The sequence below is a fragment of the Tenrec ecaudatus genome, chromosome 6 (genome assembly GCF_050624435.1).
Source record: "Tenrec ecaudatus isolate mTenEca1 chromosome 6, mTenEca1.hap1, whole genome shotgun sequence".
In the NCBI taxonomy this organism is placed as follows: Eukaryota; Metazoa; Chordata; class Mammalia; order Afrosoricida; family Tenrecidae; genus Tenrec; species Tenrec ecaudatus.
In genome coordinates, this window is record NC_134535.1 from 85,539,602 (window position 1) to 85,562,983 (window position 23,382).

General features: G+C 42.8%; 1 protein-coding gene across 1 annotated transcript; it reads right to left on the minus strand.

The window, feature by feature from the left end:
- Positions 1–17,570: 17,570 nt before the first annotated feature.
- On the minus strand, positions 17,571–18,563 carry LOC142451516 (olfactory receptor 11A1-like). The gene has a single exon (XM_075553301.1). The coding sequence runs from the start codon at positions 18,561–18,563 to the stop codon at positions 17,571–17,573; it is 993 nt and encodes a 330-aa protein (XP_075409416.1).
- Positions 18,564–23,382: the final 4,819 nt, after the last annotated feature.

Genomic DNA, 23,382 nt, shown 5'->3' on the forward strand with positions numbered 1-23,382 from the left:
TTAAAAAAATTCATTTTCTTGGAGTCTCATACAACTCTTATCACAATCTATATATACATCAATGGTGTAAAGCATGTTGGTACATTCATTGCCCTCATCATTCTCAAAACACTTGCTCTCCATTTAAGCCTCTGGCTTCAGCTCCTCTTTTTTCCCCCCTCGGTCCCCGGTCCTCCCTCCCTCATGAACACTTGATAATTTATAAATCATTAATTTTTCATATCTTGCACTGTCCGACATCTCCCTCCACCTACTTTTCTGTTGTCCATCCCACAGGGAGGAGGTTATATTTAGATCCTTCTAATCGGTTCCCTCTTTCCACCCCACACTCCCTCCACCCTTCTCGTATTGCCACTCTCAGCACTGGTCCTGAAGGGATCATCGCCCTGGATTCCCTGTGTTTCTAGTTCCTATCTGTAGCATTGTACATCCTCTGGTCTAGCCAGATTTGTAAGGTAGATTTGGGATCATGATAGTGGGGAGTGGAGCAAGCATTTAAGAACGCGAGGAAAGTTGTATGTTGCATGGTTGCTACCCTGCACCTTGACTGGATTGTCTCCTCTCCGCGACCCTTCAGTAGGGGGTGTACAGTTGCCTACAGATGGGCTTTGGGTCTCCACTCCACACTCCTCCCCATTCACGGTGATATGATTTTTTGTTCTGGCTCTTTGATGCCTGATACCTGATCCCTTCGACACCTCATGATTGCACAGACTGGTGTCCTACATCCATGTAGGCTTTGTTGCTTCTCAGCTAGATGGCTGCTTGTTTACCTTCAAGCCTTGAAGACCCCAGATGCTATTATCTTTTGATAGCCAGGGACCATCAACTTTCTTTGCCACATTTGCTTATACACCCATTTGTCTTCAGTGATCGTATCAAGGAGGCTGGCCTCCCCTTTATTTCACATTATTATCTTAGTTATTGACTATTGTTATGACAGAAATACCACAAAGGAGGAATTTAGCAAACAGAAATTTATGCTCCAAAGTTTAGGAGCCTAAAATTCAGGGTGCTACCCCAGGAGAAGGTTTTCTCTCTGCCTGCCTACCTGGGAAAAGGCCCTTGTCTCCTTTCAGCATTTGTTGGCCAGGCATTATTAGAGATCTTTATGTGTCTCGCATCAATCTGCCCTTGAATATGGGAGCTTCCCAGTGCAAGCACCCCTGGTCAAAAGGACACAATGTACACTGCTAGAATTTCAGTATTGATATCTTGGATTTGTATCAGCCATTTTTTGTATGGTTTCTAATTTTCCACGAGTGTTAGCAATTTGTTTTTGTATCATTTAAAAACAATTATCACATTTCTGGGGTCTTACCTGTGTTTTACTTGCTTTTAATGTGTGGTTTCCTCAGATGTTCAATTCGTTCAAGGTACCTTGCTCTGGAAGATTTTGGTAATTTTTGTAGTTTGGTAATTTGTTTGGGCCATTCTTGTTCTGTTGTGTGTGTGCTTGTGTGTTGTAGTTGTTTGTTTGTTGTGTCTGAGACATTTTAGTATTATTTTATTAACTTGTTGATTATATGCAGGTTGGAGTCACCCTGGTTTTCTGTAGTTTGTGTTAATATGTACAGGCAAAAAGGTGGGTGCATTAATCTAGCTCAGTGTTTCTCAACTTTCCTAATGCCACGACCCTTTAATGTAGTTCCTGGTCCTGCGGGGAGCCCCCAACAATAAAATTATTTTCATTGCTACTTCATAGCTGTAATTTTGCTACTGTTATGAATTGGGCAACCCCTGTGAAAGGGCCTATCACAAGGGGGCAGTATTCAAATGTACCACAGCTGGATATAAAAGACCGATCAGCATGCAGATTAAGCCCCCATGGTACAGATAGTTTTTTGCAGTAGTTGGTGATTTTACAGTACATGATTTTGCATTTATCCAGTAATTATACTTCATGAAGTATCGTTTTACCTCCAATCCTGCTGCTTTCAACACAGGAGCTACTTTCTACACAGTAGCTGCTCGGTACACATGTGTGACTGGTCCGCATAAGTCCATTATGGTGCCAACCCTGTCACGTACACCTGTATTTGTCCAGGGTGTATGTGATGGGGTTTGCACAATGATGTCATCACTCCGGGTACTCGTATGTGGGCATTTCTGCATGTGGGCGGATCGCCTGGAGATGGATAGAGTCGTGTCTCGGTTCCTAAGACCATCATAACTATGTGTTTTCCAATGGTCTTAGGCAAGCCCGTGAAAAGGTGGTTCGACCTCCCCACAAGGGTCGTGACCCACAGGCTGAGAACCACTGGTATAGCATTAAACTTATACAGTGTCTTAGGTAGGATTGACATCTTTACCACACTGAGTCTTCCAATCCACGAGCATGGGATATTCTTCCATTTGTAGAGGTCATTTTTAGTTTCTTGTATTAGAGTTCTGTAATTTTCCTCATAAAAAATCTTTTGGGTTCTTTTTGTTAGGTATATCCCTAGGTATTTCAATTTGTGCTTGACTATTGTGAAGGGACGGTCTTCTTGATCTCCTCTTCTGTGGCCTTGCCTAATGTATATAGCAATCCACTCGATTTCTGTTTGTTGATCTTGTATCCAGCACTCCTGTTGTAGAGCTTTTGGGGTTTTCAATGTATAGAATCATGTTATTTGCAAATAATGATTGTTTCACCTCTTCCTCCCCCAGGCGAATGCCTCTAATGTCCTTTCACTGCCTTATCTTGTTTGCTATGCCCTCCAGTATGATGTTCAATAAAAATGGGGACAACGGGCATTCTTGTCTGGTCCCCTTTTCAGTGGGAGCATTTTGTCTTTTCTTCATTGACTACGATATTGGCAATTGTTTTTTTTCATAGATATCTTGTATTAACTTGAGGGATTTCCCTTCCATTCATATCTTTTTGAGTGTCTTAATTAGGAATGGGGGTTGGATGTTGTTAAATGCTTTTTCTGCATCTATTGAGATGTCATGTGGTTCTTATCCATTTCTTCTCGATGTGATGGATGGTGTTGATGAACTTTTTGGATGTTGAACCATCCCTGCATCCCTGAAATGCAGGGATGCATTGTGCCAGCCATGCCAGCCATGTTTATTTGTGAGCTGGTTCTCACAGTCATCTGTTTTTCTTTACTATTTTAACCTTTTTATGGTGATTTTGGTGAAGGATTACAGAGCAAATTGGTTTTCCCTTCAATAATTCACACACATGTTGATTAGCGGCATTGATTGCAGTCCCAGTAATGAAAGAACTCTCATCCCCCTTTCTCCCTGTGTTTTCCATTTGTCTTTCTTTCCTGTACCTTCCTGCCTTTTGAGCTTTATCCCTGGGCAAAGCTATCATTTTGATCACATGGTTGGTTGCTTTGATGAGTGGGTGCCTCCCGGTGGTATTGGTCACTTTGTATATTTTCTAATCCAGTGGTTCTCAACCTTCCTAATGCTGCGGCGTGTTAAAACAGTTCCTCATGTTGTGGTGACCCCCCCAACCATAACATTATGCTACTTCATCACTGTAATTTGACTACTGTTATGAATCAGGTGATCCTTGGGAAAGGGTCATTTGACCCCCACAGGAGTCACAAAGCACAGGTTGCGAACCGCTGTTCTGTTTGGTTGGAAGTTGAGCCACAGGGGTGAGTTCAGTCCTCAGGCTGAAGGGTATCTAAGGGCCATAGTCCTGAGGGTTCCATCAGTCTGTATCATATCAATAACCCTGGCCTTTCATATTTTGAATTTTGTTCCATTGTTTTCCCCCACGGGGAGCATCAATTGGGATCTCTTTCAGAATGACCAGCCGTCATAGCTGGGGACATATTATTTAGTTCTGGCCTCAGGGTCATGGATTTCACAAGAGCCCTTAGTCCTTGGACTAATTTTCTCATTGCATCTTTGATTCTATTAATTTTTTCTTGATCTGGATGGGAAGCTTTTAAGACCCAAATCACTACTCACCAAAGTAGGATGCAGAACATTGTCTTTATATGCTACTTTATGTGCTAATTTCCTTAGGGTGATATGATAATTTCTTTAGGGTGCACAAAGACAGTGGTCCTGAGTCATCAGGCCCAAAGATTCCTTCCCTAAGGTCTTTGTTAGTGTTAGGATGTTTTCATAACTTTCTTTTTAACAGTTTTAATGGCATATAATTTGTGTACTGTGCAATTCAATGCTCACATATATTCAAGGAATTGTGCAATTGTCTTCACAATACATTTTAGAACATTAAAAAAAAAATCTTGTATGCATTACTGTCAACTCCCCACTCCCCTCGAACCTCCCCTGCCGTAATTCTAAGGAACTATTCATCTATTTACTGTCTCAATGGATTACCCATTGTGAATTCATATAAAGAAAATCAAACAAAAACCCCAATGACAACAAAATAAAACAGACAGACCTCAATTCATGGATATATTTGAAGCACATACAAGTATAGGTGTACAAATAGCCTTTGTTAAACTTCTGTATATCAATGGATTAGTCCCATTTGCCTTCCCATTCCTGTTCAGCTCGAATGGGTGTCTGCTCATGTACTTGTACATGATTGCTATGACAAGATTGCCTACACAATAGCACTTAACTCTGCTGCCCTTCCCCCTCATTCTCCTCACAGCATCTTCTTTTGCCTTGGTGGTTTTGTGCTGACCTCCCTCCAGTTTCTTTTTTTAATGTTTTCAAGGCTATGGCCTTTATTTTTCTTAAAGTAAAGCTAATTAACGGCTCTTATAACAACCATACATCAACTGTATCAGGCATATTTGAACACATGTTGCCATCATTATTTTCTAGACATTTATTTTCTTAAAAAAATTCATTTTCTTGGAGTCTCATACAACTCTTATCACAATCTATATATACATCAATGGTGTAAAGCATGTTGGTACATTCATTGCCCTCATCATTCTCAAAACACTTGCTCTCCATTTAAGCCTCTGGCTTCAGCTCCTCTTTTTTCCCCCCTCGGTCCCCGGTCCTCCCTCCCTCATGAACACTTGATAATTTATAAATCATTAATTTTTCATATCTTGCACTGTCCGACATCTCCCTCCACCTACTTTTCTGTTGTCCATCCCACAGGGAGGAGGTTATATTTAGATCCTTCTAATCGGTTCCCTCTTTCCACCCCACACTCCCTCCACCCTTCTCGTATTGCAACTCTCAGCACTGGTCCTGAAGGGATCATCGCCCTGGATTCCCTGTGTTTCTAGTTCCTATCTGTAGCACTGTACATCCTCTGGTCTAGCCAGATTTGTAAGGTAGATTTGGGATCATGATAGTGGGGAGTGGAGCAAGCATTTAAGAACGCGAGCAAAGTTGTATGTTACATGGTTGCTACCCTGCACCCTGACTGGATCGTCTCCTCTCCGCGTCCCTTCTGTAGGGGGTGCACAGTGGCCTACAGATACAGATGGGCTTTGGGTCTCCACTCCACACTCCCCCTCATTCACAGTGATATGAATTTTTGTTCTGGCTCTTTGATGCTGATCCCTTCGACACCTCGTGATTGCACAGACTGGTGTCCTACATCCATGTGGGCTTTGTTGCTTCTCAGCTAGATGGCCGCTTGTTTACCTTCAAGCCTTGAAGACCCCAGATGCTATATCTTTTGATAGCCTGGCACCATCAGCTTTCTTTGCCACATTTGCTTATACACCCGTTTGTCTTCAGTGATCGTATTAAGGAGGCTGGCCTCCCATGTATTGACTATTGTTATGACAGAAATACCACAAAGGAGGAATTTAGCAAACAGAAATTTATGCTCCAAAGTTTAGGAGCCTAAAATTCAGGGTGCTACCCCAGGAGAAGGTTTTCTCTCTGCCTGCCTACCTGGGAAAAGGCCCTTGTCTCCTTTCAGCATTTGTTGGCCAGGCATTATTAGAGATCTTTATGTGTCTCGCATCAATCTGCCCTTGAATATGGGAGCTTCCCAGTGCAAGCACCCCTGGTCAAAAGGACACAATGTACACTGCTAGAATTTCAGTATTGATATCTTGGATTTGTATCAGCCATTTTTTGTATGGTTTCTAATTTTCCACGAGTGTTAGCAATTTGTTTTTGTATCATTTAAAAACAATTATCACATTTCTGGGGGCTTACCTGTGTTTTACTTGCTTTTAATGTGTGGTTTCCTCAGATGTTCAATTCGTTCAAGGTACCTTGCTCTGGAAGATTTTGGTAATTTGGTAATTTGTTTGGGCCATTCTTGTTCTGTTGTGTGTGTGCTTGTGTGTTGTAGTTGTTTGTTGTGTCTGAGACATTTTAGTATTATTTTATTAACTTGTTGATTATATGCAGGCTGGAGTCACCCTGGTTTTCTGTAGTTTGTGTTAATATGTACAGGCAAAAAGATGGGTGCATTAATCTAGCTCAGTGTTTCTCAACTTTCCTAATGCCGCGACCCTTTAATATAGTTCCTGGTCCTGCGGGGAGCCCCCAACAATAAAATTATTTTCATTGCTACTTCATAGCTGTAATTTTGCTACTGTTATGAATTGGGCAACCCCTGTGAAAGGGCCTATCACAAGGGGGCAGTATTCAAATGTTCCACAGCTGGATATAAAAGACCGATCAGCATGCAGATTAAGCCCCCATGGTACAGATAGTATTTTTGCAGTAGTTGGTGATTTTACAGTACATGATTTTGCATTTATCCAGTAATTATACTTCATGAAGTATCGTTTTACCTCCAATCCTGCTGCTTTCAACACAGGAGCTACTTTCTACACAGTAGCTGCTGGGTACACATGTGTGACTGGTCCGCATAAGTCCATTATGGTGCCAACCCTGTCACGTACACCTGTATTTGTCCAGGGTGTATGTGATGGGGTTTGCACAATGATGTCATCACTCCGGGTACTCATATGTGGGCATTTCTGCATGTGGGCGGATCGCCTGGAGATGGATAGAGTCGTGTCTCGGTTCCTAAGACCATCATAACTATGTGTTTTCCAATGGTCTTAGGCAAGCCCGTGAAAAGGTGGTTCGACCTCCCCACAAGGGTCGTGACCCACAGGCTGAGAACCACTGGTATAGCATTAAACTTATACAGTGTCTTGGGTAGGATTGACATCTTTACCACACTGAGTCTTCCAATCCACGAGCATGGGATCTTCTTCCATTTGTAGAGGTCATTTTTAGTTTCTTGTATTAGAGTTCTGTAATTTTCCTCATAAAAAATCTTTTGGGTTCTTTTTGTTAGGTATATCCCTAGGTATTTCAATTTGTGCTTGACTATTGTGAAGGGACGGTCTTCTTGATCTCCTCTTCTGTGGCCTTGCCTAATGTATATAGCAATCCACTCGATTTCTGTTTGTTGATCTTGTATCCAGCACTCCTGTTGTAGAGCTTTTGGGGTTTTCAATGTATAGAATCCTGTTATTTGCAAATAATGATTGTTTCACCTCTTCCTCCCCCAGGTGAATGCCTCTAATGTCCTTTCATTGTCTTATGTTGTTTGCTAGGCCCTCCAGTATGATGTTCAATAAAAATGGGGACAAGGGACATTCTTGTCTGGTCCCCTTTTCAGTGCGAGCATTTTGTCTTTTCTTCATTGACTACGATATTGGCTATTGTTTTTTCATAGATATCTTGTATTAACTTGAGGGATTCCCCTTCCATTCATATCTTCTTGAGTGTCTTAATTAGGAATGGGGGTTGGATGTTGTCAAGTGCTTTTTCTGCATCTATTGAGATTGTCATGTGGTTCTTATCCATTTTCTTCTCGATGTGATGGATGATGATGATGAACTTTTTGGAAGTTGAACCATCTCTGCATCCCTTAAATGAATACCACCTGCTTATGATTGATGATTTGTTTAATATACTTTTATATTCTAATGGTTAATATTTTATTAATGATTTTTGCATCTGTGTTCACTAGGGTTATCAGCCTGTAGTTCTCTATTCTTGTGTAATCCTTGGTCTGTTTGGCGTATCAGTGTTATACTCGTGTGGTAATCTGGGTAGACTAGAGATACAAATCCATGGACACACACATGCGTGTAACAAATCATTTTATAAACAAGTAGAATTGAACATTGAGAAATCGTCCCAACGTAGACCAGTCCAAGGCCATAGTCTGATATTAGCCCATAGGTCTGATACCAATCCATAAAGTCCTTTTCAGACTCACGAAATACATGCAATGAAGCCAAATTCAGGATGATCACAGGCCAGTGGGTTGAAAGTCTTTGGGTTCAGTGGCATTGTAAACATCTCAGTGCTGTCAGGAGTCACTCTGTGGCTTCTCCCGCTTCTGAGATCTGGTTGCGTCCATGTGGCTTGTCTTCTGCAATGTCTCCCAGGGAGTAGCTAAGAGAGAGATAGAGATAGAGATAGAGAGAGAGAGAGAGAGAGAGAGAGAGAGGTGTCTTCTGCCTCCAAGGAGGAAGTACCAGTTTTCTCAGGAGAAGGCCATGCCCACACAGATAGTCTCATTGGCTATCTCCAGATTGAGAGCCTAGACTCCACCCCTACACCATTAATCCTTAAATTGAAACCAGATTAGGGGACTACCACAGCTAGCTTCGTAGAATGAGTTTGGGAGTTTACTATCTTTTTCTGTGCTCTTCACCACTTTGTGGATTTGGCAGTGGGAGGGGGTTCCTTTGTGGATTTGGCAGTGGGTAGGAGTGTGGATGTGAGCCTCTAACTGCTGACCATACATGATAGCTGAGGGTAGGCTGAGTGGCTGTTTGGATTTGCTGATGCTGAAACTTGTGGTGGCCATTGCTCAGTGAGTCTTAGGTGTGGTGAGTTTGGCTGGGTTGGGTCACTGGTTTCCAAAGTGAACAAAAGAAAAAAGCAAAACAAGAAAGCAGCAGCAGTATTGGCATTAGCTATCAAATATGGCAGTGGTAGAAAGGTGCTGAATTTGTGGGGATGTTCACCATGAAACGTTCAGAGTTGCGTCCCCTATGGAGCTGGACCTGGTGGGGGTGGAGCACCCACTCAGCCAGATCAAAAAAGAGTCTGGTGTGTGGTGGGGGAAGAAAGAAGGGAAAACAAATCAAAAGAACCCCAAAACTCCCTCAAAAACTGGTGTAAGTATTCACTGACAAACACAACAGGTGCTGGAGAAGTGCTCCCTGATATCCATGGAGGGCCAGGGGTGTGCGCAGCTGAGCATGGAGGGCTGGTGGGATGAGCTCATCCTCTGTGGGATTAAAATGAGGGGTATTGGGGGGGGGGAAAGGAAGAAGAGTAAGAAGAGGACGGGGGAAGAGAGAAGAACTACGAATAAAGAAATTGTTTTAAAAGAAAAAAAGCAGCTGAGTTCCGGTGAAAGCGCTAGCCGCTGTCAGACAGCAATTGCATGGCTAGCGTGTGCACCACCTTGGGCAGGGCTGCGAGAGGACTGTTAATAAGGCAAGGGAATTGGTATTGGCAAGAAAACACGTTAGCTCTTGGCATGTGGAATCTATTCTGACGAGGAATGAAGCAAAGGGCTGAAAGAGCGTTCTAAGCGACCGTCAGCGGACTGAAAGCCTCAGTGGAATGAGGACAGGAGCACGGAGCGCAACCGAGCAAGTAAGTGACCTGAAAGTATAAGAAGCCAGTGAGAAACACTAACCATCCATCGATTCCTGGGTTTGTGGAGTCAGCAGATTTGGATTCTGGAGCGATCCTGAAGGGGCTTTGGGAATGGGCCAATGAAGGAGAGTGGACTGCAGAGGCTAAGCATTGAATAGGAGACCCTGGTAGAGGTTTGAATCACTCAGAGCAATAGCGTTCCTGGGTGTAATAGGATAGAGAGAAGCTCCCTGAAACAAATGAAAGGAGAGAGAATGGAAGGAGAGAGAATAACAGACTGTATTAAACGGCATGGGAGGTAATATTAGATCTCTTCTGGCTTCCCTGCTGCCAAGAGGCTGGGGTAAGACAGGCCTCCATCCCACTTTACCTCCTCTGACACCAACCATCTCTCCTAAGACACTTCTATGCTGAGTTTGAGAATTCATTGCAGTGGACACACAGAACTCACAGACAGCACTCACAATGATGGGGGTTGTTAGGGAAGTTATAAGTCACCACAAGTCAGGATCAGTAAGCAGTAAGGAGACGGTCATTTGTCCACAGCCACACTTCTCTTCAGTCAGCCACCAAGTCTCTCTCTGGCCCTCAGTCTCTTCATCATGCGGTCCCTCTGTGGATCAGGCAGCTTTCCTGGTGCTCTGCCACACAGTCCCATAATCTGGGCGCTGCTCCTCATGCTCAGTCCCATGATTCTTGCCCCACAGTCTGGGCTCCTCCACTTCAGAGAGAGATCTAGAAAGTGCTCTTCTGATGGTCCTGGGACTTCTTTCTTTGCTTCTGCTTCAAGGATGGCTCATCCTTACAGTCAGGAGGTGGTAATGAAAACATTCCCTTCCCCTCTATGAGTGTTACACATATGCAATCTGCGTAGGCTCATCCAATTACTTGGTGGAAGTTACAGAGACATAGGTAGAAGACCATATTAAGAAACTTCACTCCATAACACAGACAAATAGTCTCAGGAGTATGTCCAGAATGGTGTATATATCTAAAAGAAATAGGAACTTTAATTTTATTTCTTAAATCATTTCATTGGGGGCTCATATAGTTCTTACCACAATCCATACATGCATCCATTGTTTCAAGCACATTTGTACATTTGTTGCCATCATCATTTTCAAAACATTTTATTTCTACTTGAGCCCTTGGTATTAGCTCCTCATTTTTTCCCCTTCCCTCCCCAGCTCTCCCTATCTCCCTCATGAACCCTTGGTAATTTATAAATTATTATTATTTTTTCATATCTTACACTGACCGATGTCTCTCTTCAACCACTTTTCTGTTGTTTGTCCCCCAGGGAGAGGGTTTTATGTCGATCATTGTGATCAGTTCTCCCTTTCTCTCCCCACCTTCCCCTTTCTCATTGTTGGTCCTGAGGGGTTTATCTGTCCTGGATTCCCTGTGTTTCCAGCTCTTATCTGTACCTGTGCATATGCTCTGGCCTAGCTGGATTTGTAAGGTAGAATTGGGGTCATGATAGTGTGGGGGAGGAAGCCTTAAAGAACTAGAGGAAAGTTATATGTTTCATTGGTGCTATACTGCACCCTGACTGACTCGTCTCTTCCTTGTGACCCTATTGTAAGGGGAGGTCCAATTGTCTGCATATGGGCTTTGGGTCTCCACTCTGCACTCCCCCTCATTCACATTGATATGATTTTTTGTTCTGGGTCTTTGATGCCTGACCTGATAACATCGACACCTCATGATCACACAAGCTGGTGCACTTCTTCCATGTAGATTTTGTTGCTTCTCAGCTAGATGGCCACTTATTTGTCTTCAAGCCTTTAAGACCCCAGATGCTATATCTTTTGATAGCTGAGCCCCATCAGCTTTCTTCACCACATTTGATTATGCATACATTTTGTCTTCAGCGATCGTGTTAGGAAGCTGAGCATCACAGAATGCCAGGTTATTAGAACAAAATGTTCTTGCATTGAGGAAGTACTTGAGTAGAGGCCCAATATCTATCTGCCACCTTGATACTTAACATATAAATTTATGTACATAGATATATCTCCTTATCATTATATATAAATATATTTACACATGTACATGCCTTATTATATATAAATATATTCACATATGTACATGCCTGTATGTAAATGCCGTTTGTCTCCTAGTTCTTTTCTCTATTTCTTTTTACTATCCTCTTGTCCTATGGTCATGCTCAGCCTTCATTTGAGTTTCAGTAATTTCTCTTGGTTACATTGCTCTTGATCAAGCCATACCAGGCATCCTATGCCCTCCTTGCCCTTGATTTTAGATCATTTGTTGTTCCCTTGTCCCTGGGTCTGTTAACACCCACTTCCTTTCCCCACCTCCCATCTTCCATCTCCCATGTCCCTCCAGAACCATCATCTCATTGTTTTCTCCTATGCATTGGTATTCCGCTTATCTTATCTAGATAGACATGCAGAGACAATAATCACAAAAATAAGGCAGAGCAAACCAAAACAACAAAAGAAAACCCCCAAACCAAACAACAACAACAACAACAAACCAATGAAAAGAAAAAGAAAATCTATAGGTAGTTCCAGGTCTGTTTGTTGACCTTTAGGCATGTTTTCTGGTCGAGTCAGCTGGGGTGCCATGAAGTCTATTTTTGGTGTTCCCTGGGGACTTCATTGCCTTGCTCCCCTTGCTGCTCTGTTGGACGCCTTTAGTGTTTTGCCCCAGTGTGGAGGGGTCAGATCGGGCACAATTCCTGCACTGTGCCACCAGTCTTGTGCCTCATAGTGATATGAGTCTGTGAGGGACGTCTTGTCTCCTGGTGGGGCCAGCCCTATAGTCCTCTCTGTAAATTGACTGCTCTGATCAGGGATATCATCCTTAAGGCTTGGTGGGCCAGGATGTGTTTCACTCTCTCTCCTTCCCTCTTTGTTTGCTCCTGTGTGTTCTGATCAGACATACCCCTCTCTCTGAGCTGTAACTTCAGTGCTGTCCTCTGTAGTGCATTCTTTTGGGAGGGGTGTGGGGGGTGTCTACATAGCTGGCATTGGGGCCGGCCCCGCAGACCTCTGGAAACAGGAGCTTTTGAAAGAAGATAGGGGAGGTGATATTTTCAAATTATTAGTGGGGAGATGGACTACTTCTAGATTTGGACATACATTGGGTTTTGGAGAATAAACAGCCGCCACCTGAAGCTATCAATCAGAGGTAAAACAGATCCTAAATTTGTGTGTATTATTAAATACCCTGTATTAGACAGGGTTCTCTAGAGTAACAAAACCAGAATGCTAATAATTTATATATATTTACACAGATAGATATATAACATAAGAAATAAACAGTGAAATTATAAAGCAGTACAAATGGCTCTGTGCAACTCACTCCCATGAGACAGTTGTGAGACACTGGGAGTCCTTCATGTCTTGAGGGCTGCAGGGTAGTCCTCTGTAGAGCAATTCAGGCTATCCGGGCACAGGCAGCAAACAGCAAGGCAGGTCACCAACAGTCAGCCAGATGACAGGGTCCAACAGCCCCCAGCTCAAGAGATGTAAATTCCAATGGTGTGGCGAAGAAGGTCTTGAAGGAACCTCAAATTACAGCGACACAGTCCATAGGTGAGGTGCCCCACAGGTAGTGTAGCTTGCAAATTGAGGCAAATAACACATTGGTCTGAAGATCTAAGAGCAAGAGACAACAAAGGCCAAGCTCACCGAGCCATTTATCTCTCTGCTCTTCAATTAATCCCACATGTGTTTATTGGCCAGTTTGGCACAATAAACTAACTACCTAATACCTTGAACTGCCAGAATGAATTATGTTAGTCTGGGTAGGCTAGAGAAACAAATCCATGGACACATATATGTGTATAATAGAGAATTTTATACAAAGGGTAAATGTACATTAAGAAAGCATCCCAACCCAGTCCAACCCAAACCCATAAGCCTGATATTAGCCCACAAATCTGATACCAGTTAGTAAAGTCCTCTTCAGACTCATGAAACACATGCAATGATGACGAATGCAGGATGGTTACAGGCCAGTGGGTAGAAAGTCTTGTAGATCCAGTGTCATTGTAAGCATCTCAGCACTGGCCGGGGTCTCCATGTGGCTTTTCCAGTTCCCAGGGCATGAGATCTATGAACATAATGCCATGTGTCTTGTCAGTAGAGTGTCTTCAAGGGAGTGAGCAGAGAGAGAGAAAGAGTTTCCCGTCTCCATGGAGGAAAATCCAGATTTTCCAGAATTCTCAGGAGAAGGCCATGCCCACACAGAGGCCTCATTGGCTATGATTTGTTTGAAAAACTAGACTCCACCCCTTCACTATTAATCCTCAAATTGACAAACGATTCTGGAACTACCACAGAATGAATCATTCTTAGATGTACAACCAGGATGCTCCTTAGAAGTGAAGAGGACAAGACTTTGGGCACGTTATCACGAGGCATCAGGGCTTGGAGAAGGACATCATGTTTGGTAAAGTCAGTGAAAAAGACAAGACCCTTGTGAGCTGGATTGACATAGTGGCTACAACAATGCGCTTAAACATAGCAATAATTGCAAGGATGGTACAGGACTGGCAGCATTTTATTTTGTTGTTCATAGTGTTATTATGAGTTGGAACTGACTCGATGGTACCTGTATTAGTCTGGGTACTTTAGAGAAACAAATCCACAGAAACTCATGTAGAAGAGATAGTTTTATATAAAGGTTAAGTGTACATCAAGAAAACATCCCAACCCAGTGCCGCCCAAGCCCACAAGTCCAACATTAACCCATTAACCCATATGTCCAACACCAGTCCACAAAGTCCTCCTCCATCTCACAAAACAGATGCAATGACACTGGAGGAAAGCTGAGTCAATGAATGTGTAAACATCTCAGCGCTGGCAGGGGTCTCCACATAAGTGCTCCAGCACTCAGGCCTGCATTGGGGTAAGTCCATGTGGCTTCTCCTCAGGATGTCTTGCAGGAAATGAGCCTTGTCAGCTGAAGCAGGAAACTGGCTAAGGCAGCTGCACCCTTGTGCGACCATACAAAGCAAGAGACCCGAGAACTAGAAAGGCGAGTCTCACCGAGCATTTATCTCTCCGCCCTTCAATTAACCCCACATGCGTTTATTGGCCAGGTTGGCACAATAAACTAACTACCTCAGTATCTAATAAAAACATTTTCATGTTACAGTTACTTGTATCTATCTATCTATCTATCTATCTATCTATCTATCTATCTATCTATCTATCTATCTATCTATCTATCTATTCCCACAACTGATATATTGCATTCTTTTTTTTTTATTTTAACAATTTATTGGGGCTGATACAATTCTTATCACAGTTCACATATATACATACATCAATTGTATAAAGCACATCTGTACAGTCTTTGCCCTAATCATTTTTTTCTCCTCTTTTCTTTTTTTACATTTTATTAGGGACTCATACAACTCTTATCACCATCCATACATATACATACAACAATTGTATAAAGCACATCCATACATTCCCTGCCCCAATCATTCCCAAGGCATTTGCTCTCCACTTAAGCCCCTTGCATCAGGTCCTCTTTTTTTTCCCCCCTCCCTCCGCACCTGTCTTCATGTAACAAGTTTTTATGACTTTTTTCAAGTTGACACTTGTTCTCATTTACATTACTCTATAATATTTGATCATATTGCCACACACTTTATATTCGTTCATTCTTCCCCTCTCAAAAAAAACAATTTTATTGGGAGTTCTTACAGATATCATACCATCCCATAGTTCAATCATACCAAATAGTATTGTAAAATTGCTACTAAAATTGGTTTCATATTCATTCATTCTTGATGGACATTTGGATTGTTTCTAGTTTTTGTTATTAAATAACTGCTGCACTTAATGTGTTTGTATGCATCTTTTGCACATTTATTAGAGTTCCTCTGGGTATATACATAGATATGGAATTGCAAAGTCATATGGTATGTGCATCATCAACTTTAATGCAACTGCTGAATTACTCATCAAGGTGAATACACACACACCAGTCAGAAAAATTTGAATTATATTATCTGTCTTTGAGATGATCAGAATTTTAATTATTTTGCCACTGGGCAGCAAATGGGTGGGTGATACATCAAATTTGTTTTAATTTTCAATTCATTGAAAATTAATGGGTGAGCATTTCTTTATTGTCTATTGGGGCAACCTCTTCTGAGAACGGCCCATTCATTTATATGGCTTGTTTTTCTATGGGGCTATTTATCTTCTTAACTAATTCTTGGGTTCTTAATGTATTTTGTCTTTAAAAAAATCATTTTATTGGGGGCTCATACAACTCTTATCACAATCCATTCATGCATGCATTGTGTCAAGCACATTTGTACATTTGTTGCCATCATCATTCTCAAAACATTTGTTTTCTACTTGAGCCTTTGGTATCAGCTCCTCATTTTTCCCCACCCTCCCTGCTCCCCCTTCCCTCAGGAATCCTTGATAATTTATAAATTATTATTATTTTGTCATATCTTACACTGTCCAAAGTCTCCCTCTTAATGTATTTTGTATATTTATCTATTGTCAATTTTATGTGTGATAAATATGTCAGACTGTGATTTATCTTTTCACTTAAAACTTATTTTTTAACATGTGAATATGGTTTCTTTAGTGGGGCTAAATGCAGTTAAATGCTTTAGGAGTTGACCTGGACCCCTTTGAAGTCCACCTTCTGGACAATTCTCTACTTGCCGTGTATACAGATTGTTCTCAAGGAGCCTCACACAGGAGGGCGTGGTCAGAGTGGTATATCCCTAGTAGGCACTGCTTTCTTCAGTCTGGCCCTCCCTCCAGGACACTATCACATTCTACATGGGATTTTACTTTTGCCTTTAATGCAAAAAACTCTAAAACATCACAGACAATTTTAATACCCAGACACAGCCCAAGTCCAGATGTTACACAAACAACCTTCCAGCCAGGGTGGTTTTCTCTGTCTCTTTTTCTGCTTTGCCTTTTCATATATTCAGACCAGGGCTGTGTGTCTCTTTATCCTCTTCCTGCCCCTTACTTGTGTGTCTACTCAGGCATATCACTGAGATTGGAAGTAGTATCTATATTAAATAGCAGTATCTATATATTTTGTTGTTGTTCTGTTTTTCTACTGTTAACCTGCCATCCCTTGAAACTATGCCTTTTCCCTACATTTTGTGAAGTTTGCTAAGTGCAGATCTTTAGGCATTATCTAGAAATTCTGATTCTGTAAATCTGGTGAGAAGCCCAGAATATGCCTTTTTAAACAACGACTCTAGCTCATTTTGATATAGGTAGTTCATGTACTAGACTTTGAGAAACAAGTTGTTATACTTCAAATAAAAAAAAAAAAGACACTGTTTTTATGTCGTTTATAAAAAGCCATCAAAGATGATCTGATGGAGGCAAAATCGCAGAATTCCCTCATTGAGTTTAATTTATCTCCTTTTCTAATTTAATTGCCTTCCTTATTTCCCAACTACCCATTGGCTCAAAATCAAAGACGGGACTACCGAGACTCCCAGAACAATGGCCTAATTGGCCTCTTGGGCTTCAGGCATTAGTGGATAGGGCTTCCTCCTTGCCTTTAAGTGACCCTTCCTCTCCCAAGACCGAGCCCTGTCTGCAGTGAAAGTCGCTCTTATCCTTTCACTATCTACGTTAGTCTTTAGACCCACGTTTTGCATCTTAGTTTCTGAGATTTTTTTGGAAATATGTCCCTCTGTGCCACATGATCTTAACTTGATTCTGGCTCTCATTCGGAGGTCTCTAACCCCCTCCCCTCGCTGCCAGCCTTCAGTCTTTGCCACTGTGGAGGAGGATCTTCAAACAGTCTCCCACTTGCTCGTATTGTCTCACTCCCTCCTTGCAGTTTTCTCAACCGTATTGACGTCATGTATTTCTTTTCAACTAATCTTGTGCACGTGCGCGTGCACATTTCAAGTGTATTGCTTATTCATATGGTCATTCTCCGCGAATCTTCTGGAATGTCTGTAGCATTTAGGCCCTGTGTGAGTTACTTCTCTCTTCAGACGTGCGCCGTTAATGCCACAGTCTCACTCTTCTTAGTACAGCGGCCCCTAATCCATTTAGTTGCGCAAAGGGCTCAGGTGGACTTCAGGAAGAAGTCAGTAGCTGTCTTTGTGCTCTCAGCGAGTTGTAGCCGGGTGCGAGCTGTCTCCAGAGTCTAAGAAGGGCCCCCTTTACCTCTTGGTTCTTGAGGCTGTAGATGATGGGGTTGGCCATAGGGGTGAGCACAGTGTACAGGATAGAGAAGGCCTTTCGGAGCAAGGGGGGCATGTGATCTGTTGGGGCCACATAGACCACAATGAGGGTGACATAAAAAACCCCGACTACGCTGAGGTGGGAGGAACAGGTGGAGAAAGCTTTCTGCCTCCCATGGCCTGAGGGAATTTGCAGCACAGCCTGCAGGATGAGGGCATAGGAAGTCACAATCAACAGGAAAGGAGCCAGTGTCAGGAAGCCTGAGATGCTGACTCCAGCTCCCCACATCACCCCCACATCCCCGCAGAACAATCCCACCACGGGAGCAAAGTCACAGAAGTAGTGGTTGATCTCTCTGATGCCAGGACAGAGGGGCAGAGGGGCTGCTAAGGCCAGAGTGAAAGCAGAGAAGGTAAAGCCAATGAGCCAGGCGCCAGTGGCCAGGCAGCCACACAACCAGGGGTTCATCAGGACAGGGTAGTGAAGGGGGCGACAGATGGCCAAGTAACGGTCATAGGACATAGCAGAGAGCAGGAGGCACTCGGCCGCAGCCAGCGAGGCAAACATGTAGAACTGGAGCAGACAGCTGGCCAGTGAGATGGCTTCTTCGCCATCCAGGAAGCTCTGCAGAAGCCGAGGCACGATGTTGGAGGTGTAGCCAATCTCCAGGAGGGAGAAGTGGCAGAGGAAGAAGTACATGGGTGTGTGGAGAGTCCGACTGGAGGCCACCACCAGCACGATGAGGGCGTTGCCCCCGACTGTCGCCACATAGATGGCCAAGAAGAGAGTGAAGGGTAGGAAGCCCAGATGTCGCAGCTCCCGGAATCCCACTAGGATCAGCCAGGTGGTCTGGTTGTCACCGTCACCCCTGGACTGCTCCCTCATTTAGATCTGGGGCCCAAGGGAAGAGAGGAAGGTAACTAACACTCAGTAAGCTCCTGTTTTGGCTGCACGCTGTGTTTGGCCTATTCGTTTATCCATCATAGCAAGCATTGGTGACAGGCCTTATTGTTTCATGTTTACAGAAAAGAAACCGAGACTCAGTGTGTTGATGTCAATTGTCCAAGGTCACTCTGGTGGATCCAGGATTTGAATCTAAACATGCCCGACTCCAAAACTCCTGGATAGTCTACTATTCAACAGGGTTTTCCTAAATCTTTCTGAGTGATGGAAATGTGAGAATCAGGGAGCAGCATAGTGCTCTTTCACAGCAGTGAGTTACTGACCTGGTAATCCTGATAGCTCACCAAGGGGAGGACTGCCTTTGGGAAGTCTCCTCAGACTGGGAAGGTGTCCATGTCCTCTGGGGAGGGGATCTCACTCTGAGATGATAGATGCTTCTCAAACCTTTCCTAAGAAAGTGAGACTTGGAAATCTATATTAGCAATCTGTACAATCTTCTCTGTGAGGGTTGAAGTATAGAAAAATATTAATGAAATCATGCCCAAATGCACTGGAACATCATTATTTGCTATTGGAAAGTGACCAGGTGACTCTTGGTTACCCCATTTCTAAACTAAGTAATTTCCCAGTTTCTGGTTAGGTTTTTGTAAGATGGGGCTACCTTCTTTTCCTTGATTCTCCTGCCCTTACTCTCCACTGAGGTCAAATGTTCCACTTTCCTTATCTACCTGTGGATTCTTAAAAAATTTTCTATCCTGATAAAGGATTCATTCTCTTCACTAGTGTAGAACTACCTTAGCATCAAACACACAGAACGATCCTCATATGGACTTGTAGAATGACTGAACGAATAAAAAAATAAGTCAGTTCCAATTCTTTTCTAATAACCAGCTGTTATGAAAAAATTATAACATCTGATAACTAATGATTATACCAGAGAAAGAGGCATTTTAAGAATTAGTAAAATAGAGAAGGAATCTCTGTTATTCTCTCTTGAAGGGGCATCAGAATATTGATGGAACCTTAACTAAGATTGAAGGTGGAAGTCAGATAAATAGTGTGTGTGTGTGTGTGTGGGGGGGGGTGCAGGGAGCGGGAACCAGAAAGTCCAACATCATATATTTTTTTATTTTTGAAGTTAATAAAGATGTCTTTCCACATTAGCAGATGGCAACAAAAACACAGGGTCTTTCTGTTCTGGTCTTAGATTCCCCTTTGTCTTTGGGTTTGTAAGGTAGACACATTTAGTTACATAGAGGTAGAGATACAAAGAAATCGAATAGTTCATATGTATCAAAAAATATTCTATCATATATAATTAGTGATTTTTTAAAGAGCCAGAGAGAGATTTGACTTGACAACGAATACGAGCCTTGGGTTTAGCAAAGAGATGATGCAAGAGAAGAAATGAAGGAAAACTAAATCAATCAACCAATCAATCAATTGACCCAAAACTTTTGTACTCTGGAGTCTAAATCAATGCTTACTATAAAAAAGTTACTACTGCTTTTACTAACTAGTGAATTTGACTTTGGTCCCTTGTAAAATTCTTAAATAGATGTTTTACAAAGCAATGGGAAGTCTCTACTAGATCACCAGAAGTTGTATAATGCTATTTGTAAGGTGAGACTTCATGTAATAACCCTTATTAATAGTATCAATACTTTAGTACATCTGGAAAGAAGAGCAGACAGGAAGCATAATAATTTCAGTAAACCTTCATAGAATAGATGATGATTGGATCCTTAAAGATAACACTCTCGCCCTTTCCGGCACTGACGACTGCTCAGCGATCATGTCTCTCACAAAGGATCTCCTACACCCCTCTCCAGAAGAGAAGAAGAGAAAACACAAGAAGAAGCACCTGGTGCAGAGCCCCAATTCCTACTTCATGGATGTCAAATGCCCAGGCTGCTGTAAAATCACCACGGTCTTCAGCCATGCACAAACAGTAGTTTTGTGTGCTGGCTGCTCTACTGTCCTCTGTCGGCTTACAGGAGGAAAAGCAAGGCTCACAGAAGGATGCTCCTTCAGAAGGAAGCAGCGCTAAAGACCCTGAGTCGAGATGAGTGGGAAGCCATTCTAATAAACCCATTTTGGATAAAAAAGATAACACTCTCAGCTTGGCTATATACCAAGACTATTCATTAACGATTCTCTGAAAATACTGGGGAAGCTGCCTAGGGGAAAAGAAGCTTTGTAGGTCTTGTCTTCACTTGCTTTAGCAGTGACTTTAGGAAGCATAGCAAACATACCTAGCTCACTAAATCTCAGAGGATGTGATACAAGGAGGAATAAACAATATTAGAGGCGCCAGAATTATAATTCAAAGTAATCTTACCTTCTGGAATACCTGACCAAAAATATGATGAAATTTGACAGAGGGACAAATGTAGACTTTCACAATCAGTTCAACAAATATAGCAAGGAAAAAGACCTGACTCAAATCCATTTATGACAAAATAATTTGAGATTTTTTTAAAACCTTGAACTAGGATTTGGGAATTGTACAATATGAAGAATATATGAAGAATGATGATATTTAACTTGAAAAAAACCAACCTCTAGTGTTGTCCTAGGAAAGTTGTTTTCAAATATTGGAGAAACTCTCATGTAAAAGGCTAATAGAAGCTAAGGAGTTGTCCTGTTGTTAGAGAGATTAAAGTACTCAAATGCTAACTGAAAAGTCAGCAGTTTGGACCTGCCAGCCACTCCGCGGTAGAAAGTCTGTGAAGACCGACAGCCTTGGAACCTCATGAGGTCGGTTGACTCTGCTCTGTGGGGTCTCTATGGGTCTTCATCAGTGGATGGCCACAGAGAAGCTCAGGGAGCAGAACAAGGACTTCATGGACAGTAGCGATGAAATAGCCATGTGCTGATTTCCCAGTGATGACACTTGGGGGGCTAACTGGTGTCATTTGTAACGTGGCTTTTGGGTATGAAAATAAGGAAAGGCTTCTGGGCATGGTAAGAGTAGAGGAGGTGAAATGTTTTCCTTAACCTCCAAAAGTTTTGTTGGCAAATATGGGTCTTATTTATTGGCACCTGGAATCAACACAAGACCTTTAAAAAATATGGTTAAGATCTCTTCTGTACCTGTTTAGGTTGAGTGGACCTCTCTGTAGGCAAAGAGCAGCATTGGCCCAGATGCACTCGGAGAGACTCAGACTCCTGGGAGAAGGAGACTGACCTGCTGTAGAATGGACTCAGCCTCGTCTCTCCTGGGTGTTCTTGGGCTTGGATTAAATTCTTCTACCTGTTGACAGTTCCTTTGCCTTTTTGCTCCTCTTGTGGAACGTCCATGCCATCGGCTGCCTATCCAAAGGGCACGCACAGAAGGCTGCAGTCCTGGTATCTGCTGCTATGGGTACCAGTACCTTTTCTAGAACAGGGCACCCTCCCTCCTTTTTGAGAATGCAAGAAGGGGTTCCTTGGGGGAAGATATGTAGCATGGAGCCAATCAGAGAAATTGCATCTGTGTTTTGGTTTCAGGGGAATGTTCTGGTCCACCAGGGATCACATCCAGGTTTTTCACAAAATCTAATGACCTCCTTCTCATGAGACAGGGACAGACTGATAGGAGAGAAAAGCAGCTGACAAGCAGCCATAATTAAGCACTTACCTACTACTTGATAATTCACAAAGAAACTATCATCTTTTTAATAAATATCTGATGTCCAGAGTGAAACCCAAGGTGAAATGTGAGCCTGTTGTTTGTTTCTGTTCACTGGGATGTATTATCAGCAGCATGACCTGTAAGGGCTGGCCTCCCTGTATTTTTGGACTTCTTGGCAGGAGGAAGCAGGAGGAGGCAGTTACATTATTCTGTTGATAACTTGTTTGGTTTATGAAAATAAAATCAGACCAGGCCCTTTTGAGATTACAGAGGCAGGTAGTAATATGAAGTTGGGTGACAAACTTGAAGAAGATTCCTGCTGCCGGGATGATGCTGAGTTCCTTTCTTCTGAAAGGAAAGAGCAGATGGAGGCCAGGACAAGGACAGCACAGGTTCAGGGCAGGGGCTGGGCTTTTCTGGTAAATGCGGACCAGGATGACCTTTCTTAGAAGAAGTTGAGCAAATGTCCAGGTGTCTTTTCTTGGCATCAGAAAGGTAGAGCGACAGAATTGGATGAGGAAGAGGAAGTAATCAGTATAGTTTATTTGGGGTGTAACTGAGAATAAAATACGGGTGGCTGGTTCTTGGGTTATGAAAGAGCCTGAGGCAGGTGCCAGGTGTGTGTGAGAGAGAAGGGCCTTTTCTGAGTAGAAAGGAACGTTGTTGTGTACTGACCTAGAATTTGCGATTATAGCCATACACATTTCAATTGTTTAGAATTTATTTTAATTTTAGCTCTACTTTTAAGGTATTATTTGTGAACTTAAAGTCGGAACTAAGAGGACATACACACACACACACACACACACACACCATAGTGAATGAAGGGGGAAGTGCAGAGTGGAGACCCGAGGCCCAAGTGTCGACCACTGGAGATCCCCTCACAGAGGGGTTTAAGAGAGGAGACGGGTCAGTCAGTGTGGATGTAGTACTGATGAAGAACACAGTTTTCCCCCAGATCCTGGATGCTTCCTCCCCACAACTACCACGATCCGAATTCTACCTTGCAGGACTGGATAGGGCAGAGATTGTACACTGGTGCATATGGGAGCTGGAAGCACAGGGAATCCAGGGTGGATGATACCTTCAGGACCAAGGGTGTGAGGGGCGATGCTGGGAGAGTGGGTTGGAAAGGGGGAACTGATTAAAAGGATCCACATGTGACCTCCTCCCTGGGAGATGGAC

Coding starts and splice junctions, on each gene's coding strand:
- LOC142451516 (XM_075553301.1), bottom strand. CDS start 18,563: ATGAGGGAGCAGTCCAGGGGTGACGGTGACAACCAGACCACCTGGCTG.